This window comes from Rhinatrema bivittatum, chromosome 17, assembly GCF_901001135.1.
Source record: "Rhinatrema bivittatum chromosome 17, aRhiBiv1.1, whole genome shotgun sequence".
Classification (NCBI taxonomy): domain Eukaryota; kingdom Metazoa; phylum Chordata; class Amphibia; order Gymnophiona; family Rhinatrematidae; genus Rhinatrema; species Rhinatrema bivittatum.
Genome location: NC_042631.1, coordinates 35,115,522 through 35,136,935, shown reverse-complemented (window position 1 = coordinate 35,136,935; position 21,414 = coordinate 35,115,522). Strand labels below are relative to the sequence as shown.

Sequence of the window (21,414 nt, the reverse complement as noted above, 5' to 3'; positions counted from 1 at the left end):
AGATTTTTTGTTAGGAGCCTCACTGGACACCTGGGCCTGTCTTTATACGTAGGGCTTAGGGAACCCTGCGGGTGAGCCCCCAGGGATAGGGAAGGTACGCCCCTGAAGGGGTGGTGACCTGCTGTGAGGAGGAGAACCGTTGTTAGTTTCTGTTCCATTTTGGGGAAAGAACATTTTTGTTAGAAGATCCAGGAGGAAGTTTGGCTGCCCCTTCCTTCCTGCTAGCGACAAGAGAAGTGCTTGTTTCAAAGAGGATCCAGAGAGAGTACTAAAGAGGCTGTACAATATCAAGGAGATCCTGAAGATCTGCTAACCGTAGGAGAAGGAAATAACATCTTTGGGGACACCCATCCGGTGTTCACCACCCTGGGGAGAGAAAGAGGGGATTTACTCTCTGTGCCATAGACTTTACTATTTTCATCAGCTTGGAAGGGGTTTTGACCATCCTAAAGACCCTGCCCATTGGGGAACTTCACTTAATTAAACCAAGAGAGTGGATATTTTCTCTTACCCTGGTATAAGTGACTCCTGCACAGATAGAGGAAAGAGATTGTTCAGGAACTGAAGAGAGACTTCTGTGGTGCTGCAGTTTGAGTTTTGTGACATTCACCATCCGTGCTTAACAGTAAAGCCTTTTAATTTGGACACTAACCAAGTGGCTCCAGAGTATTTATTTCTGCATTCACTGCACTTCAATAGAGATGAGCATCCTCCCCAGGGGAAACACAAGAAAACCACCCCTGTCACATCGGGACCTGAGAGGGCTCCTTTCTTCCCCAGTCCAGAGAATCCACACCATGGGAGGTAAAGGAGGTACAAGAGAGTTGGGGTTCCTGCCCCGAAGAGTATAAATAATTTTATGACCCCACCTGTGCTAGACTGGCACACTGGGTGGAGTTACATTAAATGAAATGAAATTTGTGGGCAACCCCCCCCTCCCCAGAACTGAAACACAAAATGAAACTACATTTTGACTTCTTCCCACCCTTAGTTACCCACAGATATCAGACAGCAGAGCTATCTCTCCAGTCACATATCTTTTACAGTCAGAAATGCTCTGCACATTCTTGCCAGTTTGATGAAGATATGTGTTCTTGGTCGGTGCCTTGAATGGGTTACCTAAACTGAGACCTCCCCCCCCAGTCAGCAACATTAACTTATCTTGGGTTCTCACAAAAATCTTTTCTTCTTCTTTTTTTCATTTAACTTAGAGCATAAAGTGGGATTTTGTCCTGGTCTGTAACCATCAAAATGACAACACCAAATTGGAGAACAAGCGGAGGATGTTCCTGGCAGAGCTGGAAATGAAAAGGTTTAAGATAAAGGTGAGAGGTGCCTGATATCTCTGGACGGCTGAGCTTCAGGTTTAGTGCCTTGTTCGGCACAAGCCAGCTATAGAGAGAGTAGCCGAGTGTCCGCAATGTGCTACAAATACCTGGAGGCACTTCAGACAAGGGACATGTCTTAATCTCCCACTGAAATGCCTTGGAGTTGGGGAACATTAAGAGAGGATAAGTTGGACCAAGAGAGTAAGTATTAGGGAGTGAATAAAGTGCATTTTAGTGGGATTGACTACCTGAATAAAATTTCAGTTAGAATTCTGTTTTAATATCAGTCTTTCTGGATATGTGTATGGTTTTGTGACTGGCTACTGATCTTGTTTATTTGCCCATTGATCTACCAGCCTATGTAATAACGAGTATGTGGGTTTGCTAAGAATATTGAAGCCCTATGAATATGCCCATCTAGGACAGTTTTGAATTTTACAGCAAGGATATGGAATGAAAGAGGAAGCTAACTGTAAATCTCAACCGATCGCAGGTATTTCTGGAGTGTTCATGGTAGGAATCTGCTGCAACATTTTACTATTACGAGTACTTATCAGTTCTATAGTGTTACTCAATGAATGCAGCACTGTACAGAAACACAGTCCCTGCTAGTAGAGCTTACAATCTAATCTAGACACACATACAGGGCAAAAGAGATTTTGATAACTTTATTAGGAAAATTATTATAATCAATAAGGCTGAGTGGGATAATCAGGGGGTTAAGATTTCAAAGCAGCCTCAAAAAGGTGGTTTCTTTAGACTAGATTTGAATAAGGCCGGAGATGGAGCATGACTCACCAACTCAGAAAGTCTATTCCAAGTGTAAGGAGCTACAAAGTGCAAACTGTGGCTTAGGGGATGTTGGCAATGGAGGAGAAGGGCATAGATAAGAGTGACTTGGCCGATGAGCAGAGTTTACAAGGAGGGGTGTAGAAAGAGATGAGAGGAGAGATAGTGTGAGACTGAAGGCTCTTTGAGGTAAGAAGAGCTTGAACTATATGTAGAAATGGATGGGTAGGTGTAGTGACTTTGCCAAAAGATAAGTCATGCAGCCGAATTTTGGATAGATTGTCGTGGAGCTTGATGGTTCGCTGGGAGACCTGTGAAGAGCAGGTTTCAGTAGTCTAAGCAAGAGGTAATGAGAGAATGGATAAGGGTTCTGGTAGTATGTTCAGAAAGAAAGGAGTGGATTTTGGTGATGTTATAGAGAAAGAAATACATTTTATTGGTATTTTTGATATGTAAAAACATAAGAACATAAGAAATTGCCATACTGGGACAGACCAAGGGTCCATCAAGCCCAGCATTGTGTTTCCAACAGTGGCCAATCCAGGATACAAGTACCTGGCAAGAACCTAAACACTAAATAGATCCCATGCTACTGATGCCAGAAATAGCAGTGGCTAGTCCCTAAGTCAACTTGATTAATAGCAGGTAATGGACTTCTCTTCTGAGAATGTATCCAAACCTTTTTTAAACCCAGCTACACTAACTGCACTAACCACATCCTCTGGCAACAAATTCCAGAGTTTAATTGTGCATTGAATGAAAAACAATTTCTCTGATTAATTATAAATGTGCTCATTGCTAACTTCATGGAGTGCCCCTAGTCCTTCTATTATCTGAAAGAGTAAATAACCGATTCAATTTACCCATCCTACAACTCTCATGATTTTAAAGACCTCTATCATATCCCCCCTCAGCCGTCTCTTCTCCAAGCTGAACAGCCCTAACTTCTTTAGCCTTTTCTCATAGGGCAGCTGTTCCACCCCCTTTATCATTTTGGTCGCCTTTCTCTGTACCTTCTCCCATGCAACTATATCTTTTTTGAGATGTGGCAACCAGAATTATACACAATACTCAAGGTGTGGTCTCACCATGGAGCAATACAGAGACGACATGACATTTTCTGTTTTATTCACCATTCCCTTCCTAATAATTCCTAATATTCAGTTTGCTTTTTTGACTGCCGCAGCACATTGAGCCGACAGTTTCAAAGAATTATCCACTATGACGCCTAGATCTCTTTCCTGGGTGGTAACTCCTAATATGGAACCTAACTTCGTGTAACTACAGCATGGGTTATTTTTCCCTATATTCATCACCTTGCACTTGTCCACATTAAATTTCATCTACCATTTGTATGCCCAATCTTCCAGTCTCACAAGGTTCTCCTGCAATGTATCACAGTCTGCTTGTGATTTAATTACTCTGAATCATTTTGTATCATCTGTAAATTTGATTACCTCACTCGTCGTATTCCTTTCCAGATCATTTATAAATATATTGAAAAGACCCGGTCCAAGTACAGATCCATGAGGCACTCCACTGTTTACCCTTCCCTTTTCCACTGAGAAAATTGTCCATTTAATCCTACTTTCTGTTTCCTATCTTTTAACCAGGTTGTAACCAGGAAAGGACATCACCTCTTATCCCATGACTTTTTAGTTTTCTTAGAAGCCTCTCATGAGGAACCTTTTCAAACACCATCTGAAAATCCAAATACACTACATCTACCAGTTCACCTTTATCTACATGCTTATTAACCCCTTCAAAAAAAATGAAGCAGATTTGTGAGGCCAGACTTCCCTTGGGTAAATCCATGCTGGCTGTGTTCCATGTCTTTCTATATGCTCTGTGTAAAGAATGAGAGAGAAGAGTCAAAGGTGACAGCACGATTATGGGCTGAGGGGAAGGGTGACAGAGAAACTGAGAAAAGGATAAGTAAGTTTTGGAAGGAAAGATGAGTTCTGTCTTGAAATTTGGAGCTGGATTCCTGATGAAATTTCTAGTGTAGAGGTTATTCTGGAAATCATCAACCTAAAGATGGCATTGAAAGCCATAGGAGGAGATCACAACACCAAGCAAATTAGTATAAAGAGAGAGATGAGAAGAGGGCCCAGGAGAGAGCCCTGAGGTACAACATCTAATATTGGGATGATGGTAGAGGAAGATCCAACAGAGAATGTACTAAAAGTGTGATGGGAGAGGTAAGAAGAGAACCAAAGTAGGACGAGGGTCCCAAAATCCAAATGAGAACAAGGTGTCAAAGAGTAGGTGGTGATCAACAGTATCAAAAGCAGTGGATAGGTCAAGGAGGATAAGGATCAAGTAAAGGCCTTTGTGTGTTAGCCATAAAGAAGTAATTGGAGACTATCTGTGGAATGTAGAAGAGGGTGAGAACCAGTCTGCAGTGGATTGAGAATGCAGTAAAGGAGAAACATGGGAGTGACCTGCACAGCACAGTAGATACTACCATAAGAAGCTTGCTGGGCAAACTGGTCGGACCATTTTGGTCCTTTTCTGCCATCGCTACTATGTTATGTTACTATGAGATGAAATAAAAGTTAAGACTGCAGACGTGAATGGCATATTTGATTAATTTGGATGTGAAATGGAGGAGAGAGATGGGACGATAACTAGCAGTGCAGGTAGGTTCCAGTGAGGGGTATTTTTTTGAGTGGTGGTGTGATTACATGTTGAAGACAGTGGAGACAGTTGCAGTGGAAACTGATAGACTGAGGAGATGACAGATGGAAGAGATGACTGCAGAGGAAATAGAGTTGAGTAATGGGTGGGAAATGGTATTTGAGGAACAATTACCTACAGTACCTGAATGTAATCGGCTATGAAGTGCCTGAAAAGCAGAATATAAATTAAATAAATAAATAAGTAGGCAGTTTAGAAGAGGAAAGAAGATGGACAGTTTGCTCCACTGTGATTTCAGAAAAGGAGGCATTGATTTGTAATTATCTTCGTGGAAAGCACCAAGGGGTTCTAGGGATATTGTAAACTCCTGAAGGAGCCACCAAAGCTCTGAGATCCAAGTGAGAGGTATGAACGCTGACGGTTTCTCATCTCATATTCTTTGAGGATCCACCTGGAGGCAGAGGCAGCAAGGCCTTGAATAACTGCAGGCCCAGGAGAGGGAAACCCAGCAGTACAAGAGACCGTCTTGGAGTCTTCTCTCACACCCCTTTCTTTATGTTTGCAATAGAAAATTCAAGAGAAGACTAAGACATTTTATGGGATCAGTGCGCCTCCTGATATTTTCCAGAAGTATGTACGGCTCCTGAGGAATCCAGACAAAGCTGTGGAAAACCGCAACCTTGAAGATCAAGTGTCTGTGACCTCCAGGTGAGTGCCGCCTTCTCCTGAACGTAGCACGCCTGTATTAGGACCATGTGAGAAAGCAAAGAAAAGGGATACTGCCACATTGCAAGCATATACATTATGCGAACTCGCGGGGTTTTGCAAATTTTTTTTGTCGTGATGTGCAAAACTGGATCATGAGGAATATTTTTACCAGTCTGATTTAAAGGATTGTTTGCATGTGCCTTGAAAGACTGGCATCCAATGCTCTGCTCTGGGCTGGGTTGCGGTGTGGGAGGGACCTGGGTCTGATCCTTAGTTCAAGTTTTCCACTTCCAGGGCTGGGGATGAGGTGGAGACAGTGCTCAAAACCCTTGGGAGTCATCACCTCTCAAGGGCAATACCTAACGGCCGGATTTAGGGCCCATGATTTATGGGTGCCAGAAGGAGCCCTGGCGCATAGCCCCCAGCCTGGTACCATTGCTGCAATGACTGCACTAAAGTAAGTTGGCAGGTGATATAAAATAAGCAAAAAAAAATAAATCCCTGGCTAGTTGCAAATGAGGGTTCCTGGTTCCATATCCCAGCCCTGGTTCTGACTCAGCTGGAAGTACAAAGGAGCAGGAGGAAACTGAGTCGGGGGAAAAAAAAGAATTAAACCTTTGCACATCTGTAACTTGCACTCAAAGGAAATCACTCCAACGCTTTGCCAAAGCTTTACCAAAGTGGGCACCACAGCATTACATGGACCTGTCCTCAGAAGAGGCTTCCAACACCTTTCCAAAGTGAAATGATCTTGAAATGTTTTAGTTATAAAACATCTCCTTAAATCCCAGTTTCCCCCCTCAGCGGTGTTGCATTGATAATATGAAATGTGCAGTTCATGGAGCCAGTGTAATTGTCTTCCAGTGCTCTGTGGCTCATTTGCTTCTCTAGCAAAATAGAGATGAACCCAAGATGTGCCTGCGTTCCCTGACTGAACATTATCTGCAAGACCTCTGTCCCCACCACACCCATGCCTGAGTATGTGTCCTGTAATCTTGGGCTCGTACATTGCATGGTCTTTTGCTGATATCTCTGTGCTTCAGTGACATCCGAGCATCTCCACATCCTGATCTGCCCTGGTGTATGGTGTTTATAGTGTCAAGACTCCCTCCCTTACAGGACTCACCTTATGTTCTCTCTCTCTCTCTCTCTCTTTCAGAATACGGATTGTCGATTTTATTTTGTACAAAACTGAAATAATATCTGATACTGAGCCAGGTAATGAAATATTTCTGTGATCATTAAGGAAGGTGGGGAGGTGTAATCTTAGCAGGAGGTTAGGACATGGAGTTGGGAGTCGAGAATCTTGGCATTCTAATCCCGGATTCTCTATTAATTCTCCGTAACTCTGGGGAAATCAATTCAACTTTCCTATTCCACATTCATGGCTGGCTCTAGGGTTACCAGCACCCTGTGTGAAAATGGAAATTGCCCCTCTCTCCCCTCTAAATATACTGGCTTTACTTGTACCACTGCCTGCATCCTGCTCAGGGACCCCTCCTTACTCTCTTACCACAATCCCTATTCATCTCTCTCCCCCACAGGACAAATGTAGATTTTTATCACCACTGGGCACAGTTGGTGTCATCATCTCCCCAACCTTTTCACAGAAGGTCAGACGACACTAATGAAGTGTGGGGCCTATACAGGATGAGACAGAACCCCAATATAAACCTTGTACCTTAAGTTCTATAGTTATAGACTGCATCCACAGAAACTCCCCCAATAATGAATACAGAGCAGAATAGGACTTTTCCTTTTACAACTCACCATTACATTCTGGTGCCAGCTTGGTAAAAACAACACAAACTCCCTCCGATGTTGAGCGGAAAAGTTATCCAAGTAAAGTTACCCAGATAACTTTTATCCAAATATTCAGTGGGAAAAGTCTCCCACGGAATATATTTAGTTATAGTTATCTGGGTAATCTTACCAGGGTAACGTCTAACAGTCTATATTCAACATATAGCCAGTTAAGTTAAAAACAAAAAAACCCAACTCTTCCAGGAAAGCAGGGAAGATTCCATCCTCCAAAAATGCTTTAAAAATGCCAGGGTCTAACACCAAATCCCTCCCCCCCCCCCCAACTCCACTCCCCAAAATAAAATTTTAAAACTTGCAGCCTGAGCCTCCCCACCCATCCTTCCTCCAATTTCAAAATCACAGGTCTGGCTCTGGGCATCCTCCTGCACCCCCTCCCCATAACCTCCAAGGTTGCCTGAAGTCCAGTAGGTTCTTACTACTCCCCGCAGCATCCAGCAATGCTGAGACCACACAAAACCAGCATTTCTGTCATTTTTTTTTTACCTGTACCGAATAACTTTAGGATTGCTCTTGGGCACGACCAGACTTACCCCGACAACTCTGAATATCAGAACTATCTGGATAACTTTTGCCCCAGCTTGGAATGCTCACAGAATGCCCCCAATGTATTTGCGTAAATTTTGCCTGGGAAAGTCATTACTCAGGTAAAACTTATCCAGCCAGGGATGGATATCTAAACCTAGGGGTTTGTCCAGATAGCTCAAAAATTACCTTGACAAACTCTTTTGAATATGAACCTCTTTGTGAAATAAAACAAAACCCTTAAAAAACAAATCATTAAGAATCTATATAGCAAATCTGTCATACCAAAACAGCACTTACTCCCAGAATGCAAACAGCAGCAGCCTTACTTATGTAAAGGCAGCATTGCTCCCTAGAACACTAACACACTCTCTGCTGGGAAAACAGAACTATCTGGACTGTTATAGTTCTGTATACAGAAACTACATGCTAACAGAATCCCTTACCTCAGTGATGATTGCAGAACCAAACACAGAAAAAGTAACCACAAACTAGAAATTGAAATATGCAGATACAACAGAAGTAGAAACCCCAAGAAGCCAGACTCTAATAGCAATGCAACGCCCTAGAAATAATATCAGAAATATATTTCCTCTTGTACTGTGCAAAGTACAAAAATATCAGACAAACATACCCAAAGCTGACATATTCCAGTCTTTAAACTGAAAATACAGTTTTTCTACTATTGTGTAGACATTTTTAATTTTCTAATCACATTGGTTCTGGTTTCTTTTTTTTTCTGTTTCCTTTTGTCCTTTTTTCTCTGTCTTTTTCTGTCCCTCCCCTATATTCTGATCCTTCCCTTTCATCTAGCTTTTCTCTATTTCTCTCTATCTCTGCCTTTCTTTCTGTCCACTCATGGCTGGATTTCATCCCTCTTCCTGTTCTCCCTGTACAAACCCTACACCTCCCTAACTCCTCCCACTATTGACCCCCCTCAGCCTTCTGTGTCCAGCTAACTGGCTCCCTTATCCTTCCTCCCAACAACTGCTTCCTTTATGACTCTCTCACACCCCCCTTTCCCTCAAATCAGCCTAACATGAGCTCTTTTTCCAACCATCCATTCCCTTTCATCCTCACTGCTTTCCTATTCCCTCCAGTCACCCTCTTTCATTTGCTCCTATCACCATCTTTTTACCCCACTCTCCTTTCCATCTTTCACATCTGTTGTTATCTTGTACTCTCTCTCAACCCTCTCCATCTTCAGCCTAATGCTCCCTTCTTCCTATCCCATTTCTGTCTCTTATTCCCATTGCCCTTCTCAGTCCTCAATCTCTCTCTGTCTCTCTTCACCTCTTGCCTACCTACCAGCATTCTATGTCCCATTCACTATTTGCTTCCCATCTCTCACTTCTTCCCCAACCCTCCCATTCTGCCTGTCTTGCACTCTGTCCTCAGCCTAATTTCCCTGTCTTGTCTTTCATCCATTCCCTAGGCCCCAATTTCCACCTTCTGTACTCACCTTCTCCATTGTCCTCATCCATTTCATCCATTTTCTTCTGCCTCTCATTCTCTCACCAGCCCCAGCTCATTTGCTGTTGCTCACCTGTACCATGTCTTCTTTCTTTCACCCCTCCCTCAGCTCTTCCCCATTTGCATACAATGGATGCAGAGCATGCAAATCTCTCACGTGTATTTTTCGGAGATATCCTGAAAACAGGCTCATGTGTGGCTCTTGAGGACTGGAGTTGGCCATTCCTGCTGTAGTCCCTTGCATCATTGGAGCCTTGATTTAGCCAAAATAAGGAAGGGATGAGGGTAGAAGCTTACAGCCCACTATGAGTTACTAATTACTTTGTTGTTGCTTTCTTAGAGAAGCTGAGGGACCTTATAAGGCAAGATGTTTTTGAGACGGCATTTCCACTGCATGATGTAAGGAATCTTGATTTCTACCTGTGATGTGTCCCAGAACTGAGGTTGTTAATCGGGAGATGAGCAATGTTTTGAAAAATAAGATTGCAACCTTCAGTTTGAGTAACATAGCAAAAAGATGACAGACAAAGACTAATAGGTCAATCCAGGCTGCCCAGTTGAGATGCTGAGACTCTTTCTCCTTGTTTGCTACCACTTTGGGCAGCTAGGCATATAAATTCCCATCCTTAAAGCAAGACCCTCCCATAGATTTTACCTGAGCTCTCAACCTGCCATAGTACTCCGTACCATATCTGTCAGAAGCATGTCCAAATTCGTGTTATCTAAAACAACCAGTCTCCTCATCCTCATTGATATTTAGATTTTAAAAATGGCTACTCCGTGCAGGTTACCCCCAGCTTTCCTGAAAGTCTGATGCAGTCATACTGCTGCAGTTCAACGTTGGGCAGATTTATGTTTGGGTTCCAGAAATTCCTTCTCTAGGGAAAAGTGGATACAGTTTTTTAAGTTCAAACTTTTTATTGACATTTATAATGAAAGAACAATGCAAGTTATAAAACAAAAACAATGGCAACAAGGAAAAAAAGAAAAAAAACATATAGCAATCCAAGCTTGGATACAGCATATTTAAAGTTCATCCTGAGAGAAAAGAAAGAAATTAGAGAATGAATATTACAGCAAAGATTGAAGACCTAAGACCTGAAAGGCATAGGGAATAGCAAGTTAATAACTAACAAGGTATTCCATACAGGATCCCAGATTTTAGATATAGCAAAGACTCAATCAGTTTTATCAGCAACTGCAGTCTCATATTTATGAGTTAAACAAAAAATGTTCCACCAAAAGATCACAATTCACAGGGAACAATCTTTCCAGAAGCCCAAGACACAATTTTTGTGAGTGCCCCAGTGAGAGCAGTTTTCAAAACCATTTAGATGGGTAAATTGACGTGTCTGCATTCTTCAAGCCATGTGAAAAAGGGGTGGTCCTCTGTGGTAAGGTCAGAGGAACAAAACAGTGTAGTATTTGGCTTTTTTAAAAAATATGTGTGCTATTTATATCCCTCTCCTGCGGCTGCACAAATAGCAGGCACAGTACCCACAGGTACGTTTAACATGCAGGCTTTTCACTGGCTAACTTTCAAAGGGAAGATGCCTGCATATTTTCCCTTTGAAAATAAGCCACAAAATATGCACATTAAAAGTATCTATGTATTTTGCAACTATGTGGGCTACTCAGAATCGCCCCTTAAATTCGTTATATTCATTTCCCTGAGAAATGAGAAAATCCTGGGACGAGACTGGAAAGTAAACCAAGTGTGAAAATATCTGCATGAACAAATCTAAATTGAACAAGCATTATGAAACAAGCATTCTGGTTCATCATGCCAGAATATTTGTTTATCCATGAAACAAATTCAGCAAAATGTGTGTAATTCAAATCAAATACTGAATTACTTGGCAATCTCTACTTCGAAAGAGGAAACAGGTTGATCTGGATAACTACACGAGATTAAGTAGCTTGGTGAGCACGAGGTTTTGCGTTAAGAAGAAAGGGAGGATGACTTTCAAACAGCTCCATGCGCCCACAGACGCGTGTATATGAGCACATGAAAATATACCTGTATTTTATAAAATCTTCCTGTATTTTATAACCTGCACATATATGATATACACAGGTTATCAAATATGCACAAATGTACCATGCAACATGCAGACACATGTAAAACAAACCAGGTAAATACATATCGCACTTATCCATATTTGGGCTCGAAAGGATGAAGCTCTGCAGATGAATTTGTCCAGCATGACTAATGAATGCAACTCAAAAGAAAGTGCCCTCACACAGGCAATTGTTTTTAAGGGCTTTTTAAAAGTAAAAGTTGATTAAGATCTGAATAATTTTGCCTTTGTGAGTTACACCCATTGTTTGGAGATCTGTCCAGAGCTTGTTCTTGTCGGGCATACACCAGTTAATCTTGAATTCTGAGCCACCGCACTGCCGGAATGCAGTACAGTGACTAAGTATTGATATTTACAGCTAAATAATGAGCTGGGGAAAGATCTGAAGAAGAAATGGGCCCGGTGGAGAGACGTCCTTCACGCACAGCCGGTCGCAGAAATCAGGTAAAGCCGGCTATTCTTGCACTGTTCTGGGAGAGAGGGTCTCAGAGAGTCTTGCTGGGGAAACGGGTGACACAGCAGAGGGGTCTTGGCTGGGGGGGGGGTCACTTTCTGTGACTGTGGGGATGGTAGAAAGCCTGGCTGCAGCCCCAGAATTGGGGTTCATTTCTCTGCGGGACACACACACACACACACAAACACACTCACACACACTCCATAGGAGACAGGAAAAATCAGCAAGAAGTTCGATTCACAAAAACAATAGAGATAGAGCCCAATATTCAAAAAAATCTTAGCCAGATAAGTCAGGCTTATCTGGCTATAGTCAGCGGGTGCCACTTAGCCAGATAAGTGACTTATCTGGCTAAAAACTTACCTGAATAAGTCAGGGACAGGGAATGGACGTTACCGTTGCTAAGTTAAGTACCATCGCAACGGTTTACATGTAGGCACATATTTAATGTAAGTAAAAGTGTACTATAGTACATTCTAACAGGTGCCATCAAAGGTTCGGTTACAATATATCATTAGACAAAATAATTTTTAGAGAAGTGGGTCATGACCGAGTGTACTGAAAGTACTTTTACGGGTAAATTTATTATACATAGTGTTATCAATATGCTAGTTGTGATGTGGGGTTCATAGACTACTATCCAGCCAACTACTAATTATCCAGCTAACTCCAATATTCAGATTTAACCAGATAACTTAGCCAGCTAACACTAGTCAGGCCACAGAGCAGCCGGGTATATTCAGTAATGCTGTTGTGCCACTGAATATCCCAGATAAATTAGCTGGATAAGTATATCTGGCTAATTTGCCAAGATGCACAGCAACTTAGCATGGACCCCATAGTTTCTTAGACAATTACAGAAGCAGACAGTGGTTACTCATGCAGCTTGAGTCAACAGCAGAATTCTCCAGCAATCCACCTCAGGACCTTATCCTTCCTCAGACCCCAAAGACAGGCAGAAACCTCTCTCCTTCCTCTTCCCCACACTGGCAGCAGACTTCTCAAGAACAAGGATTGTTGCCCCATGGATTAAGGGATAGATCCCTCCAGATGATCCATGTAAAAAAGCCATAGAGATTTAACAGGTGTTTCCAGCAGACCAGTGAAGCCCCAAGGGCAGGCAACTCACTGGTGCTACCCTCCTTGAGCTCCACGCCAGATGTCTTACTCTCAACATCTTATGAAAATTCACCGAGCTCCCCCCAGCACCTCATGAAAGGCACTTTTATATTCCCTACCAAACCCATCCCCTATAGAGGTAGGAATCTCCTCTCCATTACTAGTTCTGATCTTCTCCGGAACCTCCCTCTACATTTACTGATTGGCACCTTGCAGGGAACCCCGACAGGGATCACATCGACATATTGAGCTCTTTGGTTTTGAATTCAACAGTGAGGTGACTAAGTTAGAAATAAACAGGGATGGGATATGAGTAATTAGGAGAAGGAGGACTTGGTGGTATCATTCATGAAGTGGTGATGCTAATTTGGCAGCCAAGAATCTTTTGGCACCAACGTTGAGAAATCCTATGGGCGAGTCTGAAGTGTTTATCCCATGATGGAGCCCTTAAGTTCAATTAATAATTTCTAGAATGATTAAATCATCTTTTGGAGACTTTATGATGTGATAAGAAATATGTTTAAGCTGCTACATTTATCTACCTTCTTATTCTGCTTTCTAGAGATTATTTTGGGGAGAAGGTAGCCTTATATTTTGCCTGGCTCGGCTGGTATACTATTATGCTGTTCCCTGCTGCTGTGGTGGGTTCGATCGTCTTTCTGTATGGCCTAGTTCACTTCAGTTCAAGCCAGATCAGGTTAGTAGCTATAGCCTACTGTTTTGATTGGAAAAGCAGTGTGTGATATGATCACCAAATGGGGTATGTTGGTTTTGGATGTGACAAAGCACGGTAAATTAAAGCATGATCATGTGGATGCTTGAATGGGCTGTCAGGTTTGATATCTGACTAGATTAATGGGAAAATGAATGAAAAAATGAGTGATGAGTATAATGGGTAATTCTGTGGGGAAGGTGAATAATTGATAGAAAAAGTGATTAGAGTAGAGACATGGGTTAGATGGGAATTTGCGCATCGTTCAGCTGATGGGAGCATCAGAGGGCTAGTGAATGGCTACCGGCTCTCACGAAAATTCTTCTTGCTTTCATCAGTCTTTCCATTGTGGGTCGTCCCCTACCTTTCAATCCCTACATCTTTTATATCTCATCTGTTATTGCTTTCCTTCTGGATTGTATACTCATTGGGAGAGGTGCCCAGAGCCTTCAGTATCTGTTTCTACTTTGTCTGTCACAGTTTGCGTCTACCTTGTCTTGTACAGTGCTGTGCATATGACTGTTTATAAAAAGTAGGTGAATTAGGATTACCATCTAGGCAGGCTGATATTCGAAGAGTTTGTCCAGATAATGTTTTGAGTTACTTGGACAAAACCCGAGATTTCCCACTGCTGATCGGCTAAATTTTGTCTAGGTAAACTAATTTCTCTTATGTCCTTGGGAGTTGACAATTACAATTTGCTCAGATGTGTGAGTATAAGTGACAGCAATGGAGAGATGAAAGCTGGGTGGTTGGAGAAGTTGAGTTCTGAATATGAAAGTAGACAGATAAATAACTGTGGCTGGGTGGATGGGATGAATGGATTGCTAAGGCTGCATAAGATGAACGTATGACTGTATACAGAGGACAAACACTGAATACTTGTCATTTTTTTCTTACTAGTAAAGAGATCTGTGAGGCAAATACTACCATAATGTGCCCCTTGTGTGACCAGAAATGTCCATACTGGAATTTGTCAGAAACATGTACCTATGCCAAGGTAAGTGCTGTTAACAGAAATTCTCACTGCAGAGCTTCAACCCATGTATTTCCAGTATCTACTGCCATTTTCACAAAGAAAAACTCCTTGCTAGTTAAATAAATATGCCAAATGCTTCCTGTCCACATACAACAAATATAGTCTCCTGCAGAATCCTTGTAATGTTTAGATTATTGTTCTGTAGGCTAAAAATTATTTAAAATTATTAACGTAGGGCATAATTTTCAAAAGGGCTTACATGCCTAAAACTGGGTTTACCCATGTAAATGCACTTAACATGTGAAGTGGACTTTTGAAAATTGCCACAACATATGTCATTGAATTGTCCATGTTTCATATGTGGAAGTGCACTTTTAAGCACATAAATGGGCTTTTGAAAATTGCTACAATAATGTTACATTTACACATGTAACGTCTTTAAAAAAAATTACCTCCATAATATTTATGATTTGATTTATTTTCCAGCTTTATAGCCTGCCTTTCTACTAAAAAGTACCTAAGGTGGGTTCCAACAATCAAAACATCCAATTTAAAAACTAAATAAAAATCAATTAAAACAACATTTAACAGCATATTACATGAACACTACAGCCAATAGCAGGACGGCTGAGGGGGGGATATGATAGAGGTCTTTAAGATCATGAGAGGTCTTAAACGAGTAGATGTGAATCGGTTACTTTCCCTTTGAATAATAGAAGGACTAGGGGGGCATTCCATGAAGTTACCAAGCAGCACATTTAAAACTAATCAGAGAAAATTCTTTTTCACTCAGGGGTAGATTTACAAACAGCGCGAATTGGCGTACTTTTGCTGGCGCATCAGGCGCAAGCAAAAGTACGCGGGATTTTAGTAGATACGCGCGTATCCGCTAAAATCCTGGATCGGCGTGCGCAAGGCTATCGATTCTGTATAGCCAGCGCGCGCCGAGCCGCGCAGCCTACCCCTGTTCCCTCCGAGGCCGCTCCGAAATCGGAGCGGCCTCGGAGGGAACTTTCTTTTGCCCTCCCCTCACCTTCCCCTACCTAACCCACCCACCCCGGCCCTGTCTAAACCCCCCCCCTTACCTTTGTCGGGGGATTTACGCCTCCCGGAGGGAGACGTAAATCCCCGCGCGCCAGCGGGCCGCTAGCGCGCCGGGACGCGACCTGGGGGTGGGTCTGGAGGGCGCGGCCATGCCCCCGGACCGCCCCGGGCCGTAACCACACCCCCGGGCCCGCCCCCAAAATGCTGCCGACACGCCCCCAAAACGCCGCGCCGACCGGGCCCGCCCCCCGACACGATCCCCTCGCCAAACCCCCGGGACTTATGCGAGTCGGGGTCTGCGCGCGCCGGTAGGCCTATTGAACATAGGCGCACCAGCGCGCAGGGCCCTGCTCGCCTAAATCCGCCCGGATTTGGGCGGATTTAGTCGAGCAGGGCTCTTAAAATCCGCCCCACAGTGCATAATTAAGCTCTGGAATTTGTTGCCAGAGGATGTGGTTGGTGGCAGTTAGTGTAGTGGGGTTCAAAAAAGGTTTGGATAAGTTCTTGGAGGAGAAGTCCATTAACTGCTATTAATCAAGTTTACTTAGGGAGTAGCCACTGCTATTAATTGCATCAGTAGCATGGGATCTTCTTGGTGTTTGAGTACTTGCCAGGTTTTTGTGGCCTGGATTGGCTTCTGTTGGAGACAGGATGCTGGGCTTGATGGACCCTTGGTCTGACCCAGCATGGCATGTTCTTATGTAAACATGAAGGAACAGCAGATCAGCTGGATTGCCCAACATATGTCTAATTTGAGTGTCCATACATGGGAAGCGACACTCAAGAAGGCCCTTCCATGCATCCCAACCAATCTCAACTCTGTTAAGGACAAGATGTGATGGAGCTGATCTTAAAGCCCAGGCAGGTACATACGAGAGGAGGCCGCAATTCCTCAAGTAACCAGGGACTCAATACATTTAGAGATCTAAAGGGCTAAAGCCAACACATTTCGACTGCCGGGAAACTTGCCGACAGCCAGTGCAGATCTTTTAAAACAGGAGAAATATGGTCCCTGTAACTGTTCCCAGTTAACGCATGGAGCTCGATGTAATAAGACCTGGTCAGAGCAGTGGGAAATTTACAACCCATGGTTTGTCCAGCTAAGTCACAAACTTAGCCAGACAAGTCATATAAATATTGACCCCCTTAGATTACGAGTCTTAGGGTTAGAACATACCTATCAAGCATAGGTTGAATTAAAACATCCCAAACCATTCTTCTGCCAATCCATAGTACCTCTTGTTGGGAGTTAATTTTAGCTTCTTTAATCACAACCAGCTCATTGCTGCACCAAGACACTAGTTTAGCAGATTCTCAGCCCCACTGGCATAAGATCCCAATAGAAAACAGAGCTGCATGCCATCTGTATAAAGATTACATCGCACCCCAAATTCTCAAATTATCTCACCCAACAGTTTCATATAGATGTTTAAAACTTTCAGGAAAAGAATAGAACCCTGTTCTATCCCATAAGCAAGAGGCCATGGTGCTAAGAATCCCTCAACACGACCCTCTGTAATGTACCCTCCAGAAAGGACTGGAACCACTGCAGTGCAAATCCATCCAAGGATAGCCAAATGCGCCATCCAAGATGGGGACAGATGGAAGAGGAGATTTCGGTGTATTCTGTTGCAGGGGCTATCTTTGAGGAAGCGGAGCCAGATTGCAATCCAGTGTTTTTCCCTGGGGGTGGGGTGGGGGGGGGGGGGCAAGGCATGGAGAAGCGAAAGTCTTTCACAGCCCTTAGGCTATTGGAAGCCTTCTGGTATCTTCCAGTAAAAATAACACATTGCCAGAGTCTGGTGGTGTTCAAAAGAATAAATCCTTTTACTGGTTAGCTTGGTGAAAATGGATAAATTCACAGATAGCATACTTTGGGGTAGTGCTCTCCAATGCAGAAAAGAAAATTCCAGATGAGGCCTCTGGAAAACACACACTCTGGTATGCCCTCCTACCCTTCAGGGCAGGATCCCTTAGTTCTCCCTGTTTCATAGGTGCAGACTCCTGTAGTCCTGCCGTGGCACATTGGAAATCTCTCATACACCAGCAAGGATGAGTTCCAGCAGACTTCTCTGTCTGAGCATCAGCCGTGAAGCAGTTCATCTGACCTGCTAATCCTTCCTCTTCATGTCAGCCTGAAACGCCACCTCTGGAAATTCAGGCAGTGAGGAATCTCTCACAGCCGACGCCGGCGAGGGCCAGACTTAACTCCCCTCTTATTTAATTATTTGTTTGTTTGCAATGATTTATGACCCGCCATATTTCCAAATTCGTCTTCCGGAATATCTCCTTGAGATCCTGCAGCCTTGCAACCCAGTCACTTCAGCAGGGCAGCAGGATGAAGGAAAAGAATCTCTTTCAACTCCTGAGGGGATTTGAGGGGTTACGACCTTGAGCCTCAGCCACCCTTCCAGAATGGAAGGCTAGAGGGGAAAAAAACCAGGAACCAAAACGGACTCATGCGTTTGCAAAACTCCACTTTCCTGCAGCCCCCTCCCACTGAGGAATGTCCTGGAACACTACACAAGCCTACACTCTGTTATCACAGGTCAAGCGTCTGTGAAGACTCTGATGCCCTCAGTAAGGGACACTCTGGTGACACACTTCCTTCAGTAAATCTCTGCCTCCGTGTCCTCCTCGTACCTCTCTCCCTCCTCTTTGCTCCCCACAAACATGTTTCAGAGCTCATTGTAATCCTCCTGGCTTTCTGGCCAGGCCAAGTCGACTTAGAAATCCTCACGTCAGTAAGTAATCCCTTCCCATCAAGTGTGGTTCTATGCTAACTGAGGAAATGAATGTCTCGCTGACATGTTCTGTATTTTTGTAAAGTTATATTTAACCAGCAGTTAAATATTCATTTTTATCAGGTTTATTAATCAAACACATTAAAATTCTCAAAGCAAAATAATTTTGTTCCCGTTTCTTTCTTAGTGTCTGCAAGGTACTGTATATTGTTTTGGGGTTGTTTTTTTTTGGGGGGGGAGGGAAGGGGAAGGAATTGAGGACAGGGCGTTTTGGACACTAGTCAGAGTAAGTTCCAAGTTTTCTGAAGTTTAAAATGTTGGTGGGCATTCATTGGATATGCTGGAAATTGGGGGCCTGATTCGCTAAGGCTTTTCCCCTGTATGGGGAAAGACCTTGATGACTCAAGCCCTTGGTGCGTTTTCAGTATATCCAGTGCAATAGTTCTTGTTTCAGCCCTCCATTAACCAGGCCTGGCCACGCTCATGGTTTACAGGGGGTGAAATAAACACTTTTATTTTTTTGGGCAAGATTCAGTATTTTTCACTACCACTATTTGCACTTTTGTGGCTTAAGTTTGGATTGTTTTCATTGTTCAGCAGAGGTGTGGCGCAGCGAAACAATCCATGCTGTCTGCATTGCTGTAAATAGAGAGCAGGCCGGTCACCGGATCCTGGGAAGCCTGAATTATTATTATCCGTGCGCACTATTGATTTGTTCAGTCTACTCTCCTATTTCTCTTGCCCTGTTCACTCTGGAAATCACTCTTGTTCTCCCCAATTCTCTTTGAAGGTGACTCACCTGTTTGACAATGAAGGGACTGTCTTCTTTGCGATGTTCATGGCTCTTTGGGGTAAGTGTTATATGTCTGGATTCCTTGATAAAGCAAGGCAGAGATGTAATGTTTGGAGGAGCTTCAAAAAACCGCAAGTTTTCCCTTCATATTTACTCTGCAAAAAGTCCTATCAGTGTCTGCAGCTTTGTACACCTAGAGGGAGCAGTGGAAGTGTGCGAGTTATACAAATGTGGAAAGACGTGTGTATATTTATTTACATGTCAAAGAAAGAGAAACAGACCTTGTTGGGTCACTGAATTAAGTAGCTCAGTCCTGAGTGCTGCAAGTAGGTCTGGCTTTCAGGCTAATTAAGGTATGAAAATGAATCCAGTCCTCAGACCACACATATGGAAATGTATCTCAGGAATATTCTTTGTGCATCTCCTGAAAACCCAGACCGGTTTGCAGCCCTTGCAGGATTGGAGTTGTCTTACCTCCGAGTAAAGATTACAGTGATAGGCAAGATTCAGGGAGATGAACCCAAAGCTGGACTGCTGCAGGGAAGAAGCAAGAGAAACCAATCTGGAAATTAGCCAGATAATAAAAGAAATCGGATGGATAAGGGGGTGGGTGCGTGGTGCACAGTTTGCATTTAATGAAGAAGGTATCATGTTTTTATGCGTGTAAACGGCTTTCGGGCCGATACAGTAAAATCGCGGGAGAGCGAGCGCCCGCTCTCCTGTGCGCGTGATACAGTATTTTAATTTATTTAAATTAGGCCCGGCGGTAAAAAAAGGTGCTAGGTACACTAGCGCATCCCTAGCGCCTCTTTTTTGACAGGAGCGGCAGCTGTCATTGGGTTTGACAGCTGACGCTCAATTTTGCCGGTGTCGGTTCTCGAGCCCGCTGACAGCCACAAGTTCGGAAACCGGACGCCGGCAAAATTGAGCTTCCGGTTTGCGAGCCGCGGGCCTATTTCAAATTTTTTTTTTCTATTTTTTTTATTTTTTTTAACTTTCGGGACCTCCGACTTAATATCACCATGATATTTAAGTTGGAGGGTGCACAGAAAAGCAGTTTTTACTGCTTTTCTGTGCACTTTCCCGGTGCCCGGAGAAATTAGCGCCTACCTTTGGGTATGCATTTGCATGTTGCGGGCGCTATTAGGTTCGGGGGGGGGGGGGGTTGGACACGCGTTTTGGATGCGCTATTACACCTTACTGAATAAGGGGTAAAGCTAGCGCATCCAATCGCGAGTTAACAGTGCGCTCCGCCGGAGCACACTGCACTGTATCGGCCTGTCTGAAAGGTACCCCCAAATAGTTACTAATGTGGGCCTTCAGCACACTTAACGGCATCAACAAATGCAAGTGCTGAGAAGGTGCTGAGCTATGGGAATAAAAATCCACAATGTGCAAGCCCTCTGAAGAATCAAAGGAATGCATGCGAATCCTCTAGCACACAGAGAGAAAGGAGCAACAAAATTTGCAAAAGCTCAGGAACCGGTCCAGCAAACAATGACAGGAAAGATGCAAATACTCACATCTAGCAAGAAACACAAAGAATTATGTCAGGAAACATGCCTAGATCCAAAACCTAACAGGAATGTCTCAAGAGAGGTGAACTTAACCTTAAAGATATGACAGCGTGAGTCGAACTGAGGCCTAGAGGATAAAGGAGTTCTGCCGTCTGGGTGACGATGGCAAGGAGTAGTAATGTAGTAACATAGTAATGTCAGCAGAAAAAAGACCAAATGGTCCGGCCAGTCTGTCCAGCAAGTTTTTTATGGTAGTAACTGCCTCTTCGTGCAGGTTAACCCCATGTTTCTATTAAGGGTAGGAACTGCCTCTGTGCAGGTTACCCCCATATTTATGTTAAGGATAGTAACTGCTTCTCCATGCAGGTTATCCCTATGTTTCTGTTAAGGGTAGTAACTGCCACTCCGTGCAGGTTAACCCATGTTTCTGTTAAGGGTAATAATTGCTGCTCCGTGCAGGTTACCCCCATGTTTCTGTTAAGGGTATAACTGCCTCTCCGTGCTGGTTACCCCCATGTTTCTCTTAAGGATAGTAACTGCCTCTCCGTGCAGTTTACCCCCCTTGTTGCTGTTAAGGGTAGTAACCGCTGCTCCGTGCAATAGAGATGTGCATTCTTTTATCACGAATTAGGCAATTTCCACAAAATTGCCTAATTCATCCTGGTTCAGGGGACCTGAACCCCGAAA

General features: G+C 43.5%; 1 protein-coding gene across 1 annotated transcript in view; it reads left to right on the top strand.

Annotated features, from left to right (window-relative positions):
* ANO9 (anoctamin 9) overlaps nucleotides 1-21,414 on the top strand; it is a 110,982-nt gene that overhangs the window by 43,981 nt on the left and 45,587 nt on the right. The window contains exons 3-10 of the mRNA XM_029582533.1: nucleotides 1,212-1,325; nucleotides 5,326-5,465; nucleotides 6,625-6,683; nucleotides 9,625-9,683; nucleotides 11,724-11,809; nucleotides 13,501-13,635; nucleotides 14,554-14,650; nucleotides 19,208-19,268. Of these exons, the coding sequence (XP_029438393.1) occupies nucleotides 1,212-1,325; nucleotides 5,326-5,465; nucleotides 6,625-6,683; nucleotides 9,625-9,683; nucleotides 11,724-11,809; nucleotides 13,501-13,635; nucleotides 14,554-14,650; nucleotides 19,208-19,268 (751 nt within the window). The remainder of the gene's footprint in view (nucleotides 1-1,211; nucleotides 1,326-5,325; nucleotides 5,466-6,624; nucleotides 6,684-9,624; nucleotides 9,684-11,723; nucleotides 11,810-13,500; nucleotides 13,636-14,553; nucleotides 14,651-19,207; nucleotides 19,269-21,414) is intronic.